The sequence below is a fragment of the Pyrus communis genome, chromosome 6 (genome assembly GCF_963583255.1).
Source record: "Pyrus communis chromosome 6, drPyrComm1.1, whole genome shotgun sequence".
Taxonomy (NCBI): Eukaryota; Viridiplantae; Streptophyta; class Magnoliopsida; order Rosales; family Rosaceae; genus Pyrus; species Pyrus communis.
Window position 1 is genome coordinate 28,062,222 of NC_084808.1, and position 17,798 is coordinate 28,080,019.

Consider the following 17,798-nt stretch of genomic DNA (forward strand, 5'->3'; position numbering starts at 1 on the left):
TTATAAAATCATAATTCAAGTGTCCATTACGAGGTTTCATAAGTTACTAGGGAGTACCTAAGTTATTGATTATCTATATGGACCACTAACTATAAAACACCGGTCAAATAAAACTCTTCCCGAACTCCCATTATCTGTCTAACAAAACACACCATTTTTCTCTTTTACTAGTTTCCAAACATCCACCTTCTCTCTCACTAAGAACATAAATGTCATACCTCCACCAACCGCCTCCCTCCCCATTCTCCCGAAGCCATAGCAGCTCCACCCCCAATTTCACCAACCCATGACAGATCATATCCATCTTACTAACCTTATGTAGGAAATTTCGCCCATAAGAAAAATTACCAAGGTGGTTGAAATCATTCGGGAAATTTTAGGCTTATGTACTACCCCACCAGACGACAGAGAAAGGTTGGAGGAGAAGTGGGTGGCACCGATGGATGAGACCATGGCAGAGCAAGGATGAGAGAGGCTGGAAGGGTCCCTATTTCCTTTCTTCTCTGTGCGCGGTCATCTTCTCCGAGAAGAAGACAGCCACTGCAACCTGCACATACCTCATGCTCGAGTATGAGGGGTCCTTGGAAAATTTCTAGTAGCGATTTAGGATCGCCGATGGGTCTTGGGACCTCCCAGGTCCCTATGTGGATCCGTTCTTGTTTTTCTCGAGATGTTATGAACGTTGACTTGCTTTTTAGGTTTGGTGTGTTTATGGCAGACTTGCAGTGGTGGGGGTGGGGGGTTGGTGGTTGAGGGTAGTAGGGGCGATGGAAGTAGGGACGAAGTGGTCCGACGACCACTCTAAGTTCGGAAAATATACAAATGTCTTATGAAGACTATTTGAATGTTTAATACGGATATTTTTTGTGCCTACTATATATTTAATGTAACACATGTTTGGCATATCTCGACAAATTGAGTTAATATCGATAAATTCTTTATGTATCACACATCTTGCTTTTTTAAGTTTGGCATATCTACAAATCATGTTTTTACCAAACTTGAAAAAACAGCAATTTTAAAAATGCTGCTTTTGTGGGCGAATCGTCATTCACCAATAAAAATGACAGATTATGACAGATAAATTAATAAGTGACTATGAAAGTTTTGGAAGTTGTTCTATCGTATTATACCTCATATTTTATGTATTGTTTGATATTTTCTCTATTTTTTATTATTTCTGGATGGATTCTCAAGAAACAAATACAATAGGATTCAAGTGGCAAAGTTGATAATTTTTGTGAAAGAACTCCTCTAATTCCAAACCATCAAGAATTTGATGGTGAAGCAAATATCATCTCAGCAAACAATTATTGAGGTGGGGATGTTATTGAAGAAGCAAAATTGCAACCATGGCCGGCAGGGCCTGTGAATATTGCAGTAAGCTTGTTGCAGTACAGCTTACAAGTCACATCAGTCATGTTTGTCGGCAAATATCTTGGACAGCTGGCTCTTTCCAATGCTTCCATGGCCACTTCCTTTGCTAAGAGCAACTCAACCGTGGTGGATTGCTTGAGGGACAGGCAAGAGAAAACGGCTCGAGGCCCTGTGGATTCGCTCTAGCGTGAAGGAGCTCAAGTGGAGGTGGAGGCCCAAGTTTCGGACCTGTGAAGAATTGTTAGCCCGATAATTCGAGTGGATGTGACGACAGGGCTAACGTCAACCCGGCGTCAGACCCTTTTTTTATTTTTTTCTGTCAGGCCGGGCACCCCACTCACGCGTGGGGGTGCATTGCCCAACATAATTTCAAAAAAAGCAGCCAACTTTTCAGATTGAAATGTTACGTTAGGAAGCCACGTGGCTTCCCACGGTCCGTTCGATCTTAACGACTCTTTAACTTGAACCGTTCGATCTCAACGGTAAAAAAAATAAATGAAATCTTATTTAATATCAACCATTCGATCTGAGATCAACGGTTGATATTAATATGCTTTATAAATAAATAAATAAAAGAAAAAATAGTTTTAAAATTAAGAAAAGTTATCGTTGTGACACGTGGCACAGTCTGGAGTGTTGGAATTCAAATTTTTTTATATCCAACGGCGGATATTAATTAGTTGAATAAAAATTTAAAAAAAATTGTAAAAAATCCAAAAAAAAATCTGAATTTTTTTTTTAAAAAAAATTGTTTTTACTTTTCTATAAAACCTTCTAATTATCATCTACCTTATACCACAATTTCATATTTTCTCAACTACTTTCAATCACATTCCTATTTTTCTCTCAAAGTTTCAATCCAATTTTTTTCAACAAAATGACTACTGATGCAGGTGGTGCAACGAGAACAATTAAAAATCTTATCCGAAATTACAAATAAAATTATTTTGTATTATTTAATAATTTTTCCGATAATGACATGTGGCACAATGAGAACGATTAAAAATCTTATCCGAAATTACAATTAAAATTATTTTCCGATAATGTCACTGGATTCATAGTATTTGGTCAGTTGGGTTTCTCTTCTACAGATCTGGCTTCTTTGCCATTCCAGTTTTCATACACTCTCATCTCTTCCTATTTGTGCGATCACGGTTAAGTTACGTCAACATTTTTTATCTTATTATCTTGATAAAAAAAATCAATATAAAATGTTGACAAAGCTTAACCGTGACCGTACAAAATATGAGAGGATGGAAGTGTATGAGAACTAGGAGGGCAGAGAAGCCGGGTCCCTCTTCCACACCACTAGTTCATACTTTGTCCTGCTTTTTGCCTAATTGGTTGTGGGATACTTAGGAAACTCTAATTAGACCATGATCAGGTCTCAAACCTATCATGCATTGTCATTTTTTTTTTTTAACTTTCTCTTATTGCTACACCGTCTTCATGTAAGCCATTATGTTTTGGATGATAATACACAAGAAGTTTCTTTCAATGCTTTTATTTTTAAGAGCCCGTTTAGAAATATTTCTAAAAGAAAAACACTTATGCTGATAATTTTCAAGTGTTTATTTAGAAAGCATGACAAAATACTTGATGAAAATATAAGTGATTAATGGTGCTTTTAAAACATACGAGCATTTCAAATTTTTATGTCAAACATGATCAGAAGTTTTTTTAATTATCTGAAATCGACATTAACTATTCCAAACACTTCCAAACAAACTCTAAATATTGTTCACTAACATTATCAGTTGTGGTAGGAATGAAACTGATGAAGTAATTCTTATTCTAATTAAATTTTCTCGCATCTTTAAAATTTGATAATTTTCATTCAATTTCAATAAAAAAGATCACACATGTCTCACAGTTGGGAATTGGAAGTGCAGAAGAAACCCTATTTGGGCAAGCCTATGGAGCCAAACAGTACCACATGCTTGGAGTCCACATGCAAAGAGCAATGCAAACATTATTAGCAGTAAGCATTCCCTTAGCTCTCATCTGGTTTTACACAAGCACCATTCTCATGGATCCTGGCCAAAACCACGAGATATCCGCCGAAGCAGGAACCTTCAACCGGTGGATAATTCCGAGCCTGTTCGCCTTCAGCCTCCTCCAATGCCTCAACAGATATTTTACAGACGCAAAACAATGTGTTTCCAATGATGATCAGCTCTGGAGTCACAGCTTTTCTTCACATGAGTGTTTGTTGGACCCTGTGTTTTAAATTTGGACTAGGAAACAATGGTGCGGCGTTGGCAATTAGCATTTCGAATTGGGTTAACTTCTTGTTGTTGGCAAGTTACGCGCAGTTATCATCCCTCTGTCAAACTTGCCATTCCATCAGCCTCTTCTTCTCCAAGTGACTTGTTCTCTTCTTTGAGGATACATATGCAGCAGAACTGTTGGATCATGTTTTTTATTTCGAATTGCAGCTTCGAATATTCGTGCTTCGAAATGGTTGTTCTATTATCCGTCTTCTGCCGAACCCAAAGCCAGAAACATCTGTGTTATCAATAAGGCACTACAATTGTCAAATGCAACCGAATAATAACAGAAACAGGAAACAGAAAGTAGAAAACTTGATACATGTTGGATGGTTTATATGATATCAGTTGGCCTTGGCAGTCTTGAAATTATGACTTCGCGGCCTAAAAATAAATTAAATAATTGGCTTTACTGAAAGCACTTTTAAATAGAACTAGTTCCAAACGAGCTTAAAATAATTATGAAAAATAAATAAATCTGTTTGTACATTGTTGTCATACAATGAAATCGGCAAATATGCACTATCAGCAGCAAACTCCAATTAAACCGCCATGAGAATGCTAAGCGACTCTGAAAAGTAGGGTTTTTTATAGACTCTTCCACCTCATATTTTTGATATAATATTTTATAATATTAAGACCAGAATTGAGATTGAACTGTAAAAAGTAATAGATGGCCCGTAAAGAGTTCTTAGCATTTCTCAACTAGCATTACTTTATATAATCAGCGATCGGCCCCATGATTGGTGTGCCAAAGTCCTAATCAAATACAACCTTAAACCTTTGGGCAAAACCAAAGGCAATTAAAAAAATTAATAAAGCACATACCTAAAACGCCCAAAATCTGTGGGCCTAGACGTTAAATAAAAAAAAGAAAGACGTTGGCGTTTGAAAATTTAGAAATGACGCTTAGATCAGTTGAGGCGTCCGTTTAGACCGTCTTGGCATCAGCCTATCTCGTCCAGACTCACCTAGACATCTAAATAGGTTGAGACTCACTAAAACATAAAATAGATAACCTTCATTTTGTATTTTTTTTAATAAATTGTAAGAGACTTGTTAAATACTTAAATAAACACACATTATATGTCTGTTCCCATGTTATCATTATGTTTCAACACTTCATAATATATGTCATTCTGTTTTATAATTTGTGATGTAATTATATATATTTTAAATATAAACAGACATTTATTTACACAAAATATAACAGATTTACTTAAATCTGCCCAGACGCCCACCTAGCCACCTAGGTGCTAGATTTCAGCCCGCCGCCCGATTAGCGCCTAGCGTTTTTTAGAACCTTGATCAGCCATTGAAGTTTAAATTTGTGTGTATAGGGGCTTTGGATGGGAATCGTTTGTGGACTTCTTGTTCAACTAACAGCACTTGTGGTGGTAAACTTACGCACTGATTGAAATAAAGGGGTAAGTTCAGGACACTTCGTTTCACCATGCTAATACATTTTGTCCGTGTTTAATACAGATCTCCATTTCAGGCAGCGAAGGCTGCCAATTGTGTTCGGAATACCACGTCAGCCATCGACAGTGCGACATAGGTAATTTTATGAGGCAGATCAAAACAACTATTTTCTTCTGTTTTCGATAGAAATGTATTGTCATGAAAAGAAAAGAAAAAAAAAACAATTAGAAAACCAGTTAGAAAGGAAAGAACTTCATTTGTGGACTTGTAATGACACTCAGCAAAATCCAGTGGCGAGCAAAACTCCCCACAAGTTTTTCTTGTTTCGTGGATCCTAAATTTGAAATAATTGCATTCTACCTTCCTATTTAACATCCAAAGAACACAATATTTGTGTTTGTACCATACTTCACCGACAGTTCTATAATATAGAATTGCACTACAAATCTGAATGACTAAACTCTTGAGTTTCGATTACAAGACAATTATACGAGACACAGAACATGCAATAACATTAGTGTATATGGTACAATCTGTTTCAAAAAATTGGGGCTGTTTAAAACTTAGCATAGTTATGTCAACTGAAATGCTCGCCGGACCCAAATTTCTCGTAGCAACGTGAAGATCATGAAGCCAATTCAACTTTACTACTGCACACGGACAGATGGTACAGGTGAGATGGGTGGTTCTTCTCCCTTGATATTTTCTCCAGCTGCACAATCGGGAGAAGGAAGGGGCTGCTTTGTTTCAGTTACGTGATCAGGTGAATGTGGGGGCTGCTGCCCCGCGTTCTCACCGTTCTCGGGATGAAAATTAATGGGGAACTTTGTGACCCTCGGCTTGTCCGCTAAAATGTTTCTCTGAACCCTATCAACCAACACCTTAGAGGGAGGCTCCTCCCTCAGCTGCTCATCATCATAATCATTGTTCACGTAGTACCCCACTCTAACAAACTCCTGCCCCAGATAAGAACATGTCAATAGCAGTACCGTGACACCGATGATATCTTCCTCGCGTATTTTTGATGGATCTGGAGGGTCTGCCTGCCATGAGACCAAGACATGCACACGCACACACATAAACAGAAAGGATTCAGTTTCACATCGATTTTGGATCCCGAAACAAACTCAAGAACTCGGAACAAGGAATCGAGGTAATTACCTGAAAGACGAAACGGTAGTTGCCAACATTGACAGGACCAACAAGCACACTCTCCAACATTTGGTCATAAGTTTCATCTTCAGCAGATCCCACATATATCAGCTTCCATTCCAAGTCTGTAATAAATTGGATAGTATCACATGCCAAAATCATTGACGTTGCAAATAAAATTAGGGTCATTAATCAGTAAAAATTAATGATCCTAATCACTAATCTAAGGGTTAGATTTTCAATCAGTCCTTTAATTTTAAAAAACCCGATCTTTGAAATCTCTAGTTGGGCAAATTATGTAAAGAACCCTAGCTAAATCTCAAGCAAAACAAAACCCAATAAAATTTCCCATAAATTCAGCTAATGCATTAAAAAAATTAAATTGAAGAATCATGGGTTCGATAAAATTACCGTCTTTGAGGGGAGTCAAGCACTCGTACGAGATTTCAAACTGAAAAGGGCTGAGGAATGCGGCCGGATTGTCCAGAACGGCGACGTTTGTAAGGTTGACGGCACTCATATTCTCGGAGCGAATCAAGACTCCGTTGCTTCCTTGAATGCACCAATCCTAGCCGTCGATTGGATATCCTAAATCCAAAATTAAATGACCCTAGAACGGATTTTGGGCGATGGAGATGAGCCCGGGGGCTGGCGGCGGAAGGAGGAGAAGGGAAAGAAGGAGGAGGCGGCGGAGATTGTGAGATGTGAAGAATTGGGAATTGGGATTCGCATTTTCCAGTAAACATACTTTAGTACGGGACTTTGGCGGGAAAATTGGTACAGGACTTTGGCGGGAGTTTTCAACTTTGTTAGGATTTTTGCCGATTGGGAATTTGCCGATGTGGGGTCATTGTTCGGGCCTCAGTTTACCCGGCCCGTTAGTTTTTAAACCTGACAACGAGCCCAAATCCACCAGTGGGTCAAGGCTTCTTGCTAATTGTGGGGCCCATACTCGACTCGTGGACCGGCTCAAATATGAGGAGAAAATTTTTGTGAGGATTGTGAATATCTTCTAATCACGTTTGTTCATTGTATATCGTGTTATCAATTTTCGTCAAGTACTGTTTTTATTCAATTTTAAATAAAAAATTAAAATGATTTCTGACAGTATAATATACAATAAACGGATGTTATTGGAGTATCATTGGGATCCTCATTCGAATTATAGCTCCTTCTAAATTAAATTTTATTTACCTTCTTCTGAATATTGTCCCTCCGTCCTTAGATTTGTCAACTATTATGTCAAATAGAGGTTTAATTTTGTGTAATATAATATTTTAAGCTCATTATATCTTTGTTAAGTTTCAACTTCTCGTCATTTTTTCTTACAACTCAAATTATCAAAATTTCGAGTATCGGTCAATTATTTTTGCAAATATATACTATGCCTTAATAGTTATGTGCATAGCACGTCAGGAAATTAAACTGTGATAAAATTGAACATGAGGATATAAGTGCTTTTAAAATAACTGAAATAACTTTAGAGAACATGTTTTGGAGTTCTAAAAGCACTTAAAGTGATTCCTGGAAGAAACTTCAGCTTTTCGATGATTTATTTGAATTTTTACTAAAGATTGATTCAAAATTATTTTCATGAAAAACTATTTCAATTATTTTACAAGCATGTCCAAACGAACTCAGAATATTTATTGACATAAAATGCTATAATAGTTGGTTATGTGCATTGCACATCAGGAAATTAAGCTGTGACAAAATTGATCATGTGGATATAAGCACAACCTAAAAAACTTTGAGGGCTCAAAATAAAATTGAATGTTCACTGGACAAAAGTAGACGCAACGTCCAAAGTTTAAGGAGCATTTCTAAAATTTGGTCTCTTCACTTTTATTCATGTATGATCTTGAATTAAAAATTGTGAAATTGTTACTAAATTGCATTACGATTGTAATTACATGAAATTTCGAACTTGTGACATGTTTTAATATCTAGACTAAGAACTAGTCTGTTAACTTTTACAGTTCAAATTACGTTATTTCGACTTTTCTATTTTAATTTAATGTTCACTTTTACTTTCAATATTATTTTTCAAACACGAGAAAACAATTGTGCGAAGGCAAATCTAAAAACATGTTTTGACTACTTGTTTGTTACCTGGTTTACTGGAAATGTGGAATCACCGTATGACGGGAGGGCACACGGAGCTCATAAGATTAATAAAATTAAGAAATTAAATAAACATAAATTAAAAAAAAAAAAAGGAAAAAAGAAAAGAAAAGAAAAATGAAACATTAGGGAGTGTTTGGCAACGATCCCCGGCTTTAACCTCCACCACCCATACTTGCGGAGAATTGCCGAAAGGGTCAAAAATAAAAATTGAAAAAAAAATTGATATTCCAATTTTGGGGCTGAGTAGCTGTACATATAGCATCGGCACCTCGACTCAACAAACCCTAGTCTTTTATTCCACACTCTCTCTCTGTGCTTTCTCCATCTGAAGCCCCAACAAAATGGCCTCGCGAAGGCTTTTATCCTCTCTCGCCCGGTCCTCCGTCCGCCGGGCGCCGTCCAAATCTTCGATCTCAACGCCGAACCCGAGGGTCGCATCCCCATCTCCGTCTTCCCGATCCGCTTCTCCCTGCGGCTATCTCCTTAACCGCGTCGCTCAGTACGCGACCGCCGCCGCGGCCGAGCCCCAGACGGTTTCAGCGTCTCCGAAGAGCAAGGATTCCGGGAAGGGAAAAATCACCGACGAATTCACCGGGAAAGGCTCGATCGGGCAGGTGTGCCAGGTGATCGGAGCCGTCGTCGATGTGAGGTTCGAGGAGGGGCTTCCCCCGATCTTGACCGCGCTTGAGGTGCTGGACAACTCGATCCGGTTGGTGCTCGAGGTGGCTCAGCACTTGGGTGAGAGCATGGTCAGGACCATTGCTATGGATGGGACTGAGGGGCTTGTGAGAGGACAGCGCGTGCTCAACACCGGTTCTCCGATCACTGTAATCTATATATTCTTGTTATCCGGTCTATTCTTACTGATTTGATGAGAAATGTTAGGGTTTTAGTGTTCGATGGCAAAATGTTGACTTTGGTGATTGTATTGATAGAAATGAGATTGGTTTTGATTGATTTGTGAATTGGCGTTGGGGTTTTTAGATCTGGGTGTTACTGCTGTTGGTTGATTTATGGTACGCATTTTTGTAGTGTAATTGTCGTTAATTGATTTACACTTGGGGATTCTGCTGTTTAAAGCTTTGATCTTTACTCAGGCACCTTTCAGGGTTCAAAACTTCAAGTAGTGCATTCAATGTTAGCCATTAGAATTACACGCGTCCTCAACAACTAGATTTTCTTCAGATTTTATGTTGACAAATTGTGATCTTTTCGTCGGAGTTTTCCTATTTATCCATTTTAGTTTTTATCATTTAGCATTCTGTTTTGGTGTTTTAATGTGCTTATTGTTTTGGTGTTGATTATAGTGTTTACATTTTCCTTGGATTCTGACTTGGATTTTGGTTTTTATTTGCTATTTTTAGGTTCCTGTTGGAAGGGCCACCCTTGGTCGTATCATGAACGTCATTGGAGAGCCCATTGACCATAGAGGCGATATCAGTAAGAAATTTGTAAAACTTAAATAAATAATCACTTGATGGTGTTGTGTGGATATTCTGTTGCAATATGTTAATGCATTGCACTCAAGCTTTCTGACAATTTCTGTATGAACGCTCCAACAGGCACCGATCACTTTCTGCCCATTCACAGAGAAGCTCCTGCCTTTGTTGAGCAAGCAACGGAGCAGCAGATCCTTGTTACTGGAATCAAGGTATTAGCATGAACCTTTATTGTCATAACTAATGTAATAGAATTCGATCCTCTTAGTGCTTTTCTTCTCCACTGCCTTTGGATTCTATGTGGTGCTGTGTATGTTTAGTATACTTATGTTATCTGCTTCATATACAGGTCGTCGACCTTCTTGCTCCCTACCAAAGAGGAGGAAAGATTGGGTTGTTCGGTGGTGCTGGTGTTGGAAAAACTGTGCTTATTATGGAACTTATCAACAACGTTGCTAAGGCTCACGGTTGGTTTTTTTTTAAAATAGCTACATGTTAACGAACTTGTTCGGTTGTTTTTTCCCGTTGGTTTACATATACTTGTTTCTTGGGTCAGGTGGTTTCTCTGTGTTTGCTGGTGTTGGAGAACGTACTCGCGAGGGTAATGACTTGTACAGGGAAATGATTGAGAGTGGTGTCATTAAGCTAGGTGAAAAGCAGGTAGCGACTGTGCATTCGCATGCCACCCCATTTATATGCATTTGTTACTGTTACTGTTTTCTGGAGGTTGTTCCTTATTTGCCATTCTCCTTTTTGTTTTATGTCAGGCTGACAGCAAATGTGCTCTAGTGTATGGACAAATGAATGAGCCCCCTGGTGCTCGTGCTCGTGTTGGTTTGACTGGGCTCACTGTGGCTGAACACTTCCGTGATGCTGAAGGGCAAGATGTGCTTCTATTTATTGACAATATTTTCCGATTTACCCAAGTAAGAATTCTTGTTTGGGAACTATTGAAGATTATATGTCATCAGAGATTAGAGTTGCATATTGTTAATGATCTATGTTTTTCTCTGATCCATCCTGCAGGCAAACTCAGAGGTGTCTGCTTTGCTTGGTCGTATCCCATCTGCTGTAGGATATCAACCTACTTTAGCTACTGATCTTGGGGGTCTTCAGGAGCGTATCACAACTACCAAGAAGGGTTCCATCACTTCTGTCCAAGCTATTTATGTGCCTGCTGATGACTTGACAGATCCTGCTCCTGCCACTACCTTTGCTCACTTGGATGCCACAACTGTGCTGTCACGACAGGTCTGTCGTGTCTATATGGACTAATAGTAAAGCAATCTTGTGATGCCATCTTTTACCAACTTTGGTGACGTTTTGAATTGAACAGATCTCTGAGCTTGGTATCTACCCTGCTGTGGATCCTCTTGATTCAACATCTCGTATGCTCTCCCCTCATATTTTGGGTGAGGAACACTACAACACTGCTCGTGGTGTCCAGAAGGTTCTTCAGAACTACAAGAATTTGCAAGATATTATTGCTATTTTGGGGATGGATGAGCTTAGTGAAGATGATAAGTTGACTGTTGCCCGTGCTCGTAAGATCCAACGGTTCTTGAGCCAGCCGTTCCATGTTGCAGAAGTTTTCACTGGTGCCCCTGGAAAATACGTGGAGTTGAAAGAAAGCATTACCTCCTTCCAGGTATCCCCTTTTCTACCTTCCCTCTCTCCAGTTGGCTTGTCTCCATATTATCATCTCAATTACTGCAAATATATCTGATTCCGAATGTGTGCTAGTTCCTGTCCAATTTTTTTAAACAATGAATTTTACGTGCAATGTATGAGTATTAACATGAGAATTAACCTGAAAGAGTAGGTAAGCTTAATGAAATTCACAATGATAGGAGACGGTTGTTTATTGAAATAATTTTTTATCTTGATAATCCTTTTTTCATGACTAGGAAAAAGTGATATATTCTTAGTTCTTTTGGCTATCCATTCGTGATCAATTCGAAGTGGGGAATTTGCTTACACGAATGCTTCTATTTTCAATTTAGTTCTTCCTATGTCTTCTCACAAGTAATACCAACGCTTAAAAACGGTGGTTTTAGATTAATGATACAAGGACTTGTGAGGCCAAACTTCATATATTTGTACTTTGTAATTTTGTATTGACAGGGAGTGTTGGACGGAAAGTACGATGACCTTCCAGAACAGTCGTTCTACATGGTTGGAGGTATTGAGGAGGTCATTGCCAAGGCAGAGAAGATTTCCAAGGAGTCTGCTGCTTAATCATCTTTTCTGTTGTTTTATCTTGATAACTGCGAAAACCCGAAATAATTTAGATGCCGCTGGCATTGCCAAGCAAACAGGATTTTCATTTTTGAGGCAAAACTGTATGAGCATTTCCCGTTTCAGATTTAAGCATATTGCAGCAGGGTGTGAGAGAGAAATGGTGCCAATGGGCCTATACCCTTCTTTTTTTTTCTTGTTCAATAAGGGGAAGGAAAAGAAAGAGGACGACGCGTGTATATTGTTCTTTTTTTTTTTTAATTTTTTGTTCCTGTTCAAATTTGAAACGTTTGAATTTCGATGCAACTATGATTGTTAAGTTATAAACCCCCGTCTTTCGTGTTAATTACTTGAAAGTCGAATTTGCTCGTCTTCGTAACGGTATGTCTTTGCGCTCGTCCTTGTTCAATCTTGTTCGTTTGTGGAATGCTTTCAAACGAAAGATTATTGTGCGCTTAAGCGCAGCTCAAAGACAATGCTTTCGTCTTCACAAACTCGATGAATTTAAGGATATGTGAAAATCACTTCCCTTTCCAACTCAGAATTTAAAAAAATAAAATAAAAAATTAGCAATTCATTCATCTAGTGGTTGCGATCACCTGCTCAATCAGTTATCCTCCTTAAGTCCAGGATATAACAAAATCATGCCACGTGGACTTAGGACTAGCCAATTACCAGTCTAACCTCCTCAAACCCTTCCTCGAGCCTTCGAGACGGTTGACTCTTGATTCCTCACCAGCTTTGGCGCCGGCATTGTACGGACCCGGCCACACAATAAAATCCTTGAAGACCCGAATCCCACAGCCATGACACTTGCAATCTTCCAACCCGCATCGGTGCCCCTCCTCTCCCATGCACACCTTAGCTCCCCCCTCCCTCCGATGTCTATCCTACGCCGCCTCAACCCCCACCACCTAAAACTACGCCGCCACCGCTTCGCCAGCGTTGCCGCCGCCGTACGCCAAGACACCGCCCTCTGGACCCCGGCCCCTCTCTCCGAGATAGAACCGGCCGCAGAGTCGCTCTTCCACGTCCGCGTCGACCTGTCCGACGCCCCCGACCTCGCCTCGTTCCACACGCGAGCCGGCCAGTACCTCCAGCTTCGCGTCCCGGACGAGTCAAAGCCCTCGTTTCTGGCCATCGCGTCGCCTCCATCGTTGGCGGACGCAAAAGGCGTGTTTGAGTTTTTGGTGAAAAGCGTGGCAGGGTCCACGGCGGAGCTTCTGTGCAGGCTCAAGAGAGGGGACGTGGTGGAGCTCAGCCAGGTTATGGGGAAAGGCTTCGACATTGATCGGATCGAACCGCCGGAGAATTACCCTACGGTTCTCATATTCGCCACAGGATCTGGAATCAGGTTAGCAAAAACAAAAAAACAAAAAAAAAATGGAATTTATTTGATTTCAGATGCATTGGACTTGAATTCTTCGAGTTTTTAAAAGCAATTTGACATGACACAGCTCTTGAATATGTGCAGTCCAATCCGGTCTCTGATCGAATCGGGGTTTAGCGCCGATAAGAGATCCGCCGTGAAGCTATTTTATGGCGCTAGAAACCTTGACAGAATGGCGTATCAGGTACTTATAAACCATTAAATTCTGTTTATTTATTTATTTTAATTTCCCCAATTCAATTTACGACTGTGATTACCTGTAATGTCTTACAGGATAGATTTAAGGACTGGGAATCTTCAGGTGTTGAGATTGTGCCGGTATTATCACAACCCCATGGCGGTTGGACGGGACAAAGTGGTTATGTGCAGGTAGACCTTCACCCCATGCGCTCTAAGTTTCATTCAAAGTGGTTCCACTTCTAAGAGCGGAATTAACGCTTTATGTGGTTATACATTTTCAGGCTGCTTTTTCCAGAGCCAAGCAAATTTATAATCCTCCCTCCACAGCTGCTGTGTTATGCGGGCAGAAGCAAATGACTGAGGTATCCTTACTGTTCTCGTTCACATTTCTTAGTTTGCTTTTGTTGCATTTGTTATCGTTATATTTCAAGTATGAGTGTACTTGTTTATTTGACTATCGGGTTCATATGAGATCATGTGACTATCGGGAAGATAGATATTGTTCTGTGAATATATAACTTTGAAGTCGGACAAGAACCTATTCTTGAGTCTTGATCTGCGCCAGACAAGGTGCTACCATTGTCTTGTTTACTAGTTTAACACACAGTTTAGGTGTAAATAATTTGTTGCAACACCACCTAATGTAGTCTTTCCCCCCGAGGAAAATTTTGTTTGGCCTCTAGGGTTCCTCTTCGATAAGAATTTTGCTCTAGGGTTCTAACTTCTAAGTGTAAGTAGTAAGGATATTTGAAAATGCTGCACGCTTTAATGATCTTGGACCAAGCCATTTTACTTAAGGAAGCAAGGCTGTTTACGAACGTACATGACACCTGTTTTTGTGTGAAAAAGGTGACTTATTCATGCTTGCATGATGCGTGTAAACAAAGAAAAAAAAAAAGAGCTTGTCCTCAATCTAACCATATATCATCTGCTTAGAAGAATCTGTTGATTATGAAACCAATCTTGGCCTTAGTTTCTGTGGGATTGTTAATCTTCACTACGTCCATGCGAAGCGAGTCCATTCATGTTAAACTTATCAAGTTCTCTTGGCATCTGCTAATTTTCTTGTCTATTGTTTCTTTACCCAATAAAGGTTTATATTCCGGGCCGTAATAGAGTCACTGTTTATGATATTAAATGGCCTGGTTGCCATGTGTTCAATGATCCACCTACCTGGATTGGGATAGCTCTAATGGTTGATGTCCTTGGTGTATGTAAGTTGCGTTACAACGAGTAGGGTTAGGTTGTTTGGGGTTCTTTTCCCCCTTTGTTACCCAAAACGGCCTGCCTTTATCTGAGTTAGGTATACTGCATCCATCACCTACTGAATTTTCGTACCTTGGTCGATTACACGTAAAAGAGAAATGTTGGATAAAAAGACTAACCCCAGCGAGTGAGGGGTCTCGTGTTTCACATAAATGCCGCGTCATTTATGTGTGATGTCTGTCCGTGTGGTAAATATTGAATGCTAACGCTCCTATTTCTATGCGGAGGTAACATTTTGAAATGCTTTTCTTTGCAGGAGGTTACCTCAATTCTTGTAGCAGACGGTGTATCAACTGAAAACATACTGAAGAATTTCTAACTAATCTTTCAAAGTAATATTGTTGTATCGTTATTGAGTGACACTACCGATTTGTTCCCCACGGCTGAGGATAAATTATCCCAGCTTGGAAAAAGGAAAATAAAAACAATTTTGGGAGATTCCGACTTGTAAGCATCTATGTTATTTTTTTGTCATGTTAAATTTGGTTTGAGATCAGATCAGTCACGCTGGCATCCAGAAAATCATGCACCAAAACCTAATTCGTAAACGGAAAAAGTTAAGCAAGGGAAGGCAACTGAATTTATGGAGCAAGTACAAGTACAGATGCAGGCAACCGAGAATGCAGTAGTTCAGAGGTGGGAGGTTCCCCGGGAAAGTAAATAAAGTCCAATCCAGTGAAAGCAATAACCGCAAATTAAAGGGACGTCTACTAACTGTTATTATCGGTTGCATTTGCACTAGCATCTTCTATGTGCTTTCCGTTGGGCTCACCTGAACCCCGAGGATGGTTATCTTTTTCCTCTTTTGAGTGGTGGTGACGATGCTTGTGGTGATGATGGCTATGGTGACCACTTCTCTTGTGCTTCAACTGTTTATCAGCCTCGTCGCGGTTGTCATCTGATGACTTTCCCAGAGATCTGCTCCTTCTGCCGCGTTTGTGGGAATCAGGATCTGATGATCTTGAATCAACACTATGCGATCGTGATCGCCTATGACGTTTATGGTGTCTTGCGTGCCTTTTCCTTCTAACCTCACCATCCTCATAACTTGACTCAGGGGAAACAGATCTCAAATGCCTCTGGCGTTTGTGGTGCTTAGCATGACCCCTTCGGATTCTTCTCTCGTCCTCATCACTATAAGAACCAGATGATTCTGAGTCTGACCTGGGGTGGCGTTTGTGGTGCCTCGAATGACTTCTCTTCACTGTATCACTATCATCGTCACTGGAAGAATCCGGGTCAGAATCTGATCTAGAATCATGATGCCTGTGCTTTTTGTGGCTTCTCTTCTTCCTCTTCCTATCTCCTTCGTAATCACTCTCATACCCATCACTGCTATCATCACTCGAGCCTGAGGAATGTTTCTTTGGCTTTCGCTTGGATTTCTTCTCCTTCCTCATTTCACTGTCACTTGCATCGGAGTGAGTTCGCTTCTTGTGCTTCTTGTGAGTTCTTTTACTTGACCTTCTTCTCCCATCACTTCTGTCAGTGTCGCTATCGCTATCAGACTCTGACGCAGATCTTCTCTTATGCTTTGAAGATTTCAGCTTCTTCTCTTTGGCTTCGGCATCAGCTTTTGCCTTAGCAGCAGCTTCTAGTTTTTGCTCCCATTTCAGCGGGGCTTCTTTCTTCTCCAAAGCTCTTTTCTTTTTCTCCTCAACCAGCTGCATGAACCTCCTGGTGTCCATTTAGATATAAAAACCAGGACAATATCTGCATGTTGGTACGACGATGACCGGAAGTGCATCTCAAAGAAGAGAAACAAAAATGTTAGTTCCTTGACATTTTTATCTTAGCATCGCATATACAGAAGACAAATACTAAATGCACATCAATCAGTTATTTAAGATCAACCTACGAGTTTACAAAAAAGAACGCTAATCATAATGTTCTCTTTCCCTACAAAGTTCCAGGTATCACAAGTCGGTCATATCTGCCCTCTTCCATTCACACATCTTACGTTCCATTGTTTTTAAGCCTCGTAAACCAAACATTCCAAATCAGTCCTACACCAAGTATCTGACAATCGTTCCCCGACTAAGAAGTTAAAACAACAAAAGTTTACAAACAAAACAAAAGAATGCAAATCCATTCGGCCAAGAATAATATCCGCAACATGAAGTATGAAAATTCTCACATCAATAAAGAAACGGAACAAAAATCTGGAAATTCAATTCAGATTTCTTACCTTATATGGAGCAAACAACAGCTCTACAGACCAAAAGTCCAGCCTCAAGAGCTCAAAGCTACAACTCTCCTTCCAAACAAGCCTGCAAGTGCAAGCTAATGCTTTATTGTCAGATATCAAAAAACCCTAATAAAATTTTCAATTCTTCGCATCACAATGAATTGAAATATTTACGAGCACGCAATTTACTTTCTATAACTAAAGTTATCTTCATTTTCTCAGTAACCAAACAAAAACTCCGAATGAACATACATATAATAAATCCCCTAATCATTAATTAATTAGAAAGTCAGTTTAAGCACATAATATCAAACCTAGAGACCCGCTGAACATTCAAAGACAGAAACTTTAGGATCAAACCCCCAAATTTTACGATAAATAACAGTTCAAAGCAGTCAATGAAACAAAGGAAAACCCTAAATTGACAATAATTGAACGAGTTAACAGGATTAGCAGCAGTTACGTACCTGTAAGAAGCGAGAGAGAGAGAGAGAGAGAGAGAGAGGGAGAGGAAGATCGAAGAGATCGAAGAGATCGAATTGGTCGACTCAGGAGAGAGAGAGAGATAGAGATAGAGAGAGAGCTCTAGGGCTTGACTTTTGGCCCTGCAGAAACGTCTTAGCGTTGGGGGCTGTCAGTTGGTGGGTGTATAAACAGATAGAGAGGGACGTACACGGAGCACGGCACAGGGCACACCCACTCTAATTACTCGGGTGCAAGGACTATAATGCCCCCTCTTTCTTACTGTG

The 17,798-nt window shown here is 39.8% G+C and overlaps 4 protein-coding genes and 1 pseudogene across 5 annotated transcripts; 3 read left to right on the forward strand and 2 right to left on the reverse strand.

Moving 5' to 3' along the window:
- Positions 1 to 615: 615 nt before the first annotated feature.
- Positions 616 to 4,063, forward strand: LOC137736374 (protein DETOXIFICATION 17-like; annotated as a pseudogene).
- Positions 4,064 to 5,540: 1,477 nt separating this feature from the next.
- Positions 5,541 to 6,988, reverse strand: LOC137735917 (probable histone chaperone ASF1A). Its single transcript, XM_068475270.1, has 3 exons — positions 6,633 to 6,988; positions 6,231 to 6,346; positions 5,541 to 6,112 (listed from the first exon to the last, which is right to left on the reverse strand). Exons 1-3 carry the CDS (start codon positions 6,739 to 6,741, stop codon positions 5,717 to 5,719), a joined length of 621 nt encoding a protein of 206 aa, XP_068331371.1. The 5' UTR covers positions 6,742 to 6,988; the 3' UTR covers positions 5,541 to 5,716.
- Positions 6,989 to 8,607: 1,619 nt separating this feature from the next.
- LOC137736697 (ATP synthase subunit beta, mitochondrial-like) lies at positions 8,608 to 12,186 on the forward strand. Its single transcript, XM_068475928.1, has 9 exons — positions 8,608 to 9,175; positions 9,713 to 9,788; positions 9,911 to 9,999; positions 10,137 to 10,254; positions 10,344 to 10,447; positions 10,555 to 10,713; positions 10,814 to 11,038; positions 11,124 to 11,435; positions 11,912 to 12,186. Exons 1-9 carry the CDS (start codon positions 8,690 to 8,692, stop codon positions 12,023 to 12,025), a joined length of 1,683 nt encoding a protein of 560 aa, XP_068332029.1. The 5' UTR covers positions 8,608 to 8,689; the 3' UTR covers positions 12,026 to 12,186.
- Positions 12,187 to 12,730: 544 nt separating this feature from the next.
- LOC137737913 (fruit protein pKIWI502-like) lies at positions 12,731 to 15,305 on the forward strand. The gene is made up of 5 exons (XM_068477496.1): positions 12,731 to 13,379; positions 13,500 to 13,599; positions 13,689 to 13,784; positions 13,877 to 13,957; positions 15,118 to 15,305. The coding sequence occupies exons 1-5, from the start codon at positions 12,832 to 12,834 to the stop codon at positions 15,178 to 15,180; spliced, it is 888 nt and encodes a 295-aa protein (XP_068333597.1). The 5' UTR covers positions 12,731 to 12,831; the 3' UTR covers positions 15,181 to 15,305.
- A 120-nt stretch (positions 15,306 to 15,425) lies between these two features.
- On the reverse strand, positions 15,426 to 17,650 carry LOC137737912 (uncharacterized). Of its 2 annotated transcripts, none has more exons than XM_068477495.1 (3): positions 17,517 to 17,650; positions 17,050 to 17,131; positions 15,426 to 16,574 (listed from the first exon to the last, which is right to left on the reverse strand). In XM_068477495.1, exon 3 carries the CDS (start codon positions 16,547 to 16,549, stop codon positions 15,572 to 15,574), a length of 978 nt encoding a protein of 325 aa, XP_068333596.1. In that variant the 5' UTR covers positions 16,550 to 16,574; positions 17,050 to 17,131; positions 17,517 to 17,650; the 3' UTR covers positions 15,426 to 15,571. The 2 variants fall into 2 exon arrangements, with proteins under 2 accessions (XP_068333596.1, XP_068333595.1); XM_068477494.1 differs by having other exon boundaries at positions 15,427 to 16,608.
- Positions 17,651 to 17,798: the final 148 nt, after the last annotated feature.

What these genes read in the sequence shown, in the direction of transcription:
- LOC137735917 (XM_068475270.1), bottom strand. Translation starts at nt 6,741, where the DNA reads ATGAGTGCCGTCAACCTTACAAACGTCGCCGTTCTGGACAATCCGGCC. An exon ending in CTTGACTCCCCTCAAAGACG is followed by an intron (nt 6,347 to 6,632) that starts GTAATTTTATCG and finishes AATTTATTACAG; the next exon opens with ACTTGGAATGGAAGCTGATA. An exon ending in ACTACCGTTTCGTCTTTCAG is followed by an intron (nt 6,113 to 6,230) that starts GTAATTACCTCG and finishes GTCTCATGGCAG; the next exon opens with GCAGACCCTCCAGATCCATC.
- LOC137736697 (XM_068475928.1), top strand. Translation starts at nt 8,690, where the DNA reads ATGGCCTCGCGAAGGCTTTTATCCTCTCTCGCCCGGTCCTCCGTCCGC. An exon ending in ACACCGGTTCTCCGATCACT is followed by an intron (nt 9,176 to 9,712) that starts GTAATCTATATA and finishes TGCTATTTTTAG; the next exon opens with GTTCCTGTTGGAAGGGCCAC. An exon ending in TTAAGCTAGGTGAAAAGCAG is followed by an intron (nt 10,448 to 10,554) that starts GTAGCGACTGTG and finishes GTTTTATGTCAG; the next exon opens with GCTGACAGCAAATGTGCTCT.
- LOC137737913 (XM_068477496.1), top strand. Translation starts at nt 12,832, where the DNA reads ATGACACTTGCAATCTTCCAACCCGCATCGGTGCCCCTCCTCTCCCAT. An exon ending in TTGACAGAATGGCGTATCAG is followed by an intron (nt 13,600 to 13,688) that starts GTACTTATAAAC and finishes AATGTCTTACAG; the next exon opens with GATAGATTTAAGGACTGGGA. An exon ending in GACAAAGTGGTTATGTGCAG is followed by an intron (nt 13,785 to 13,876) that starts GTAGACCTTCAC and finishes ATACATTTTCAG; the next exon opens with GCTGCTTTTTCCAGAGCCAA.
- LOC137737912 (XM_068477495.1), bottom strand. Translation starts at nt 16,549, where the DNA reads ATGGACACCAGGAGGTTCATGCAGCTGGTTGAGGAGAAAAAGAAAAGA.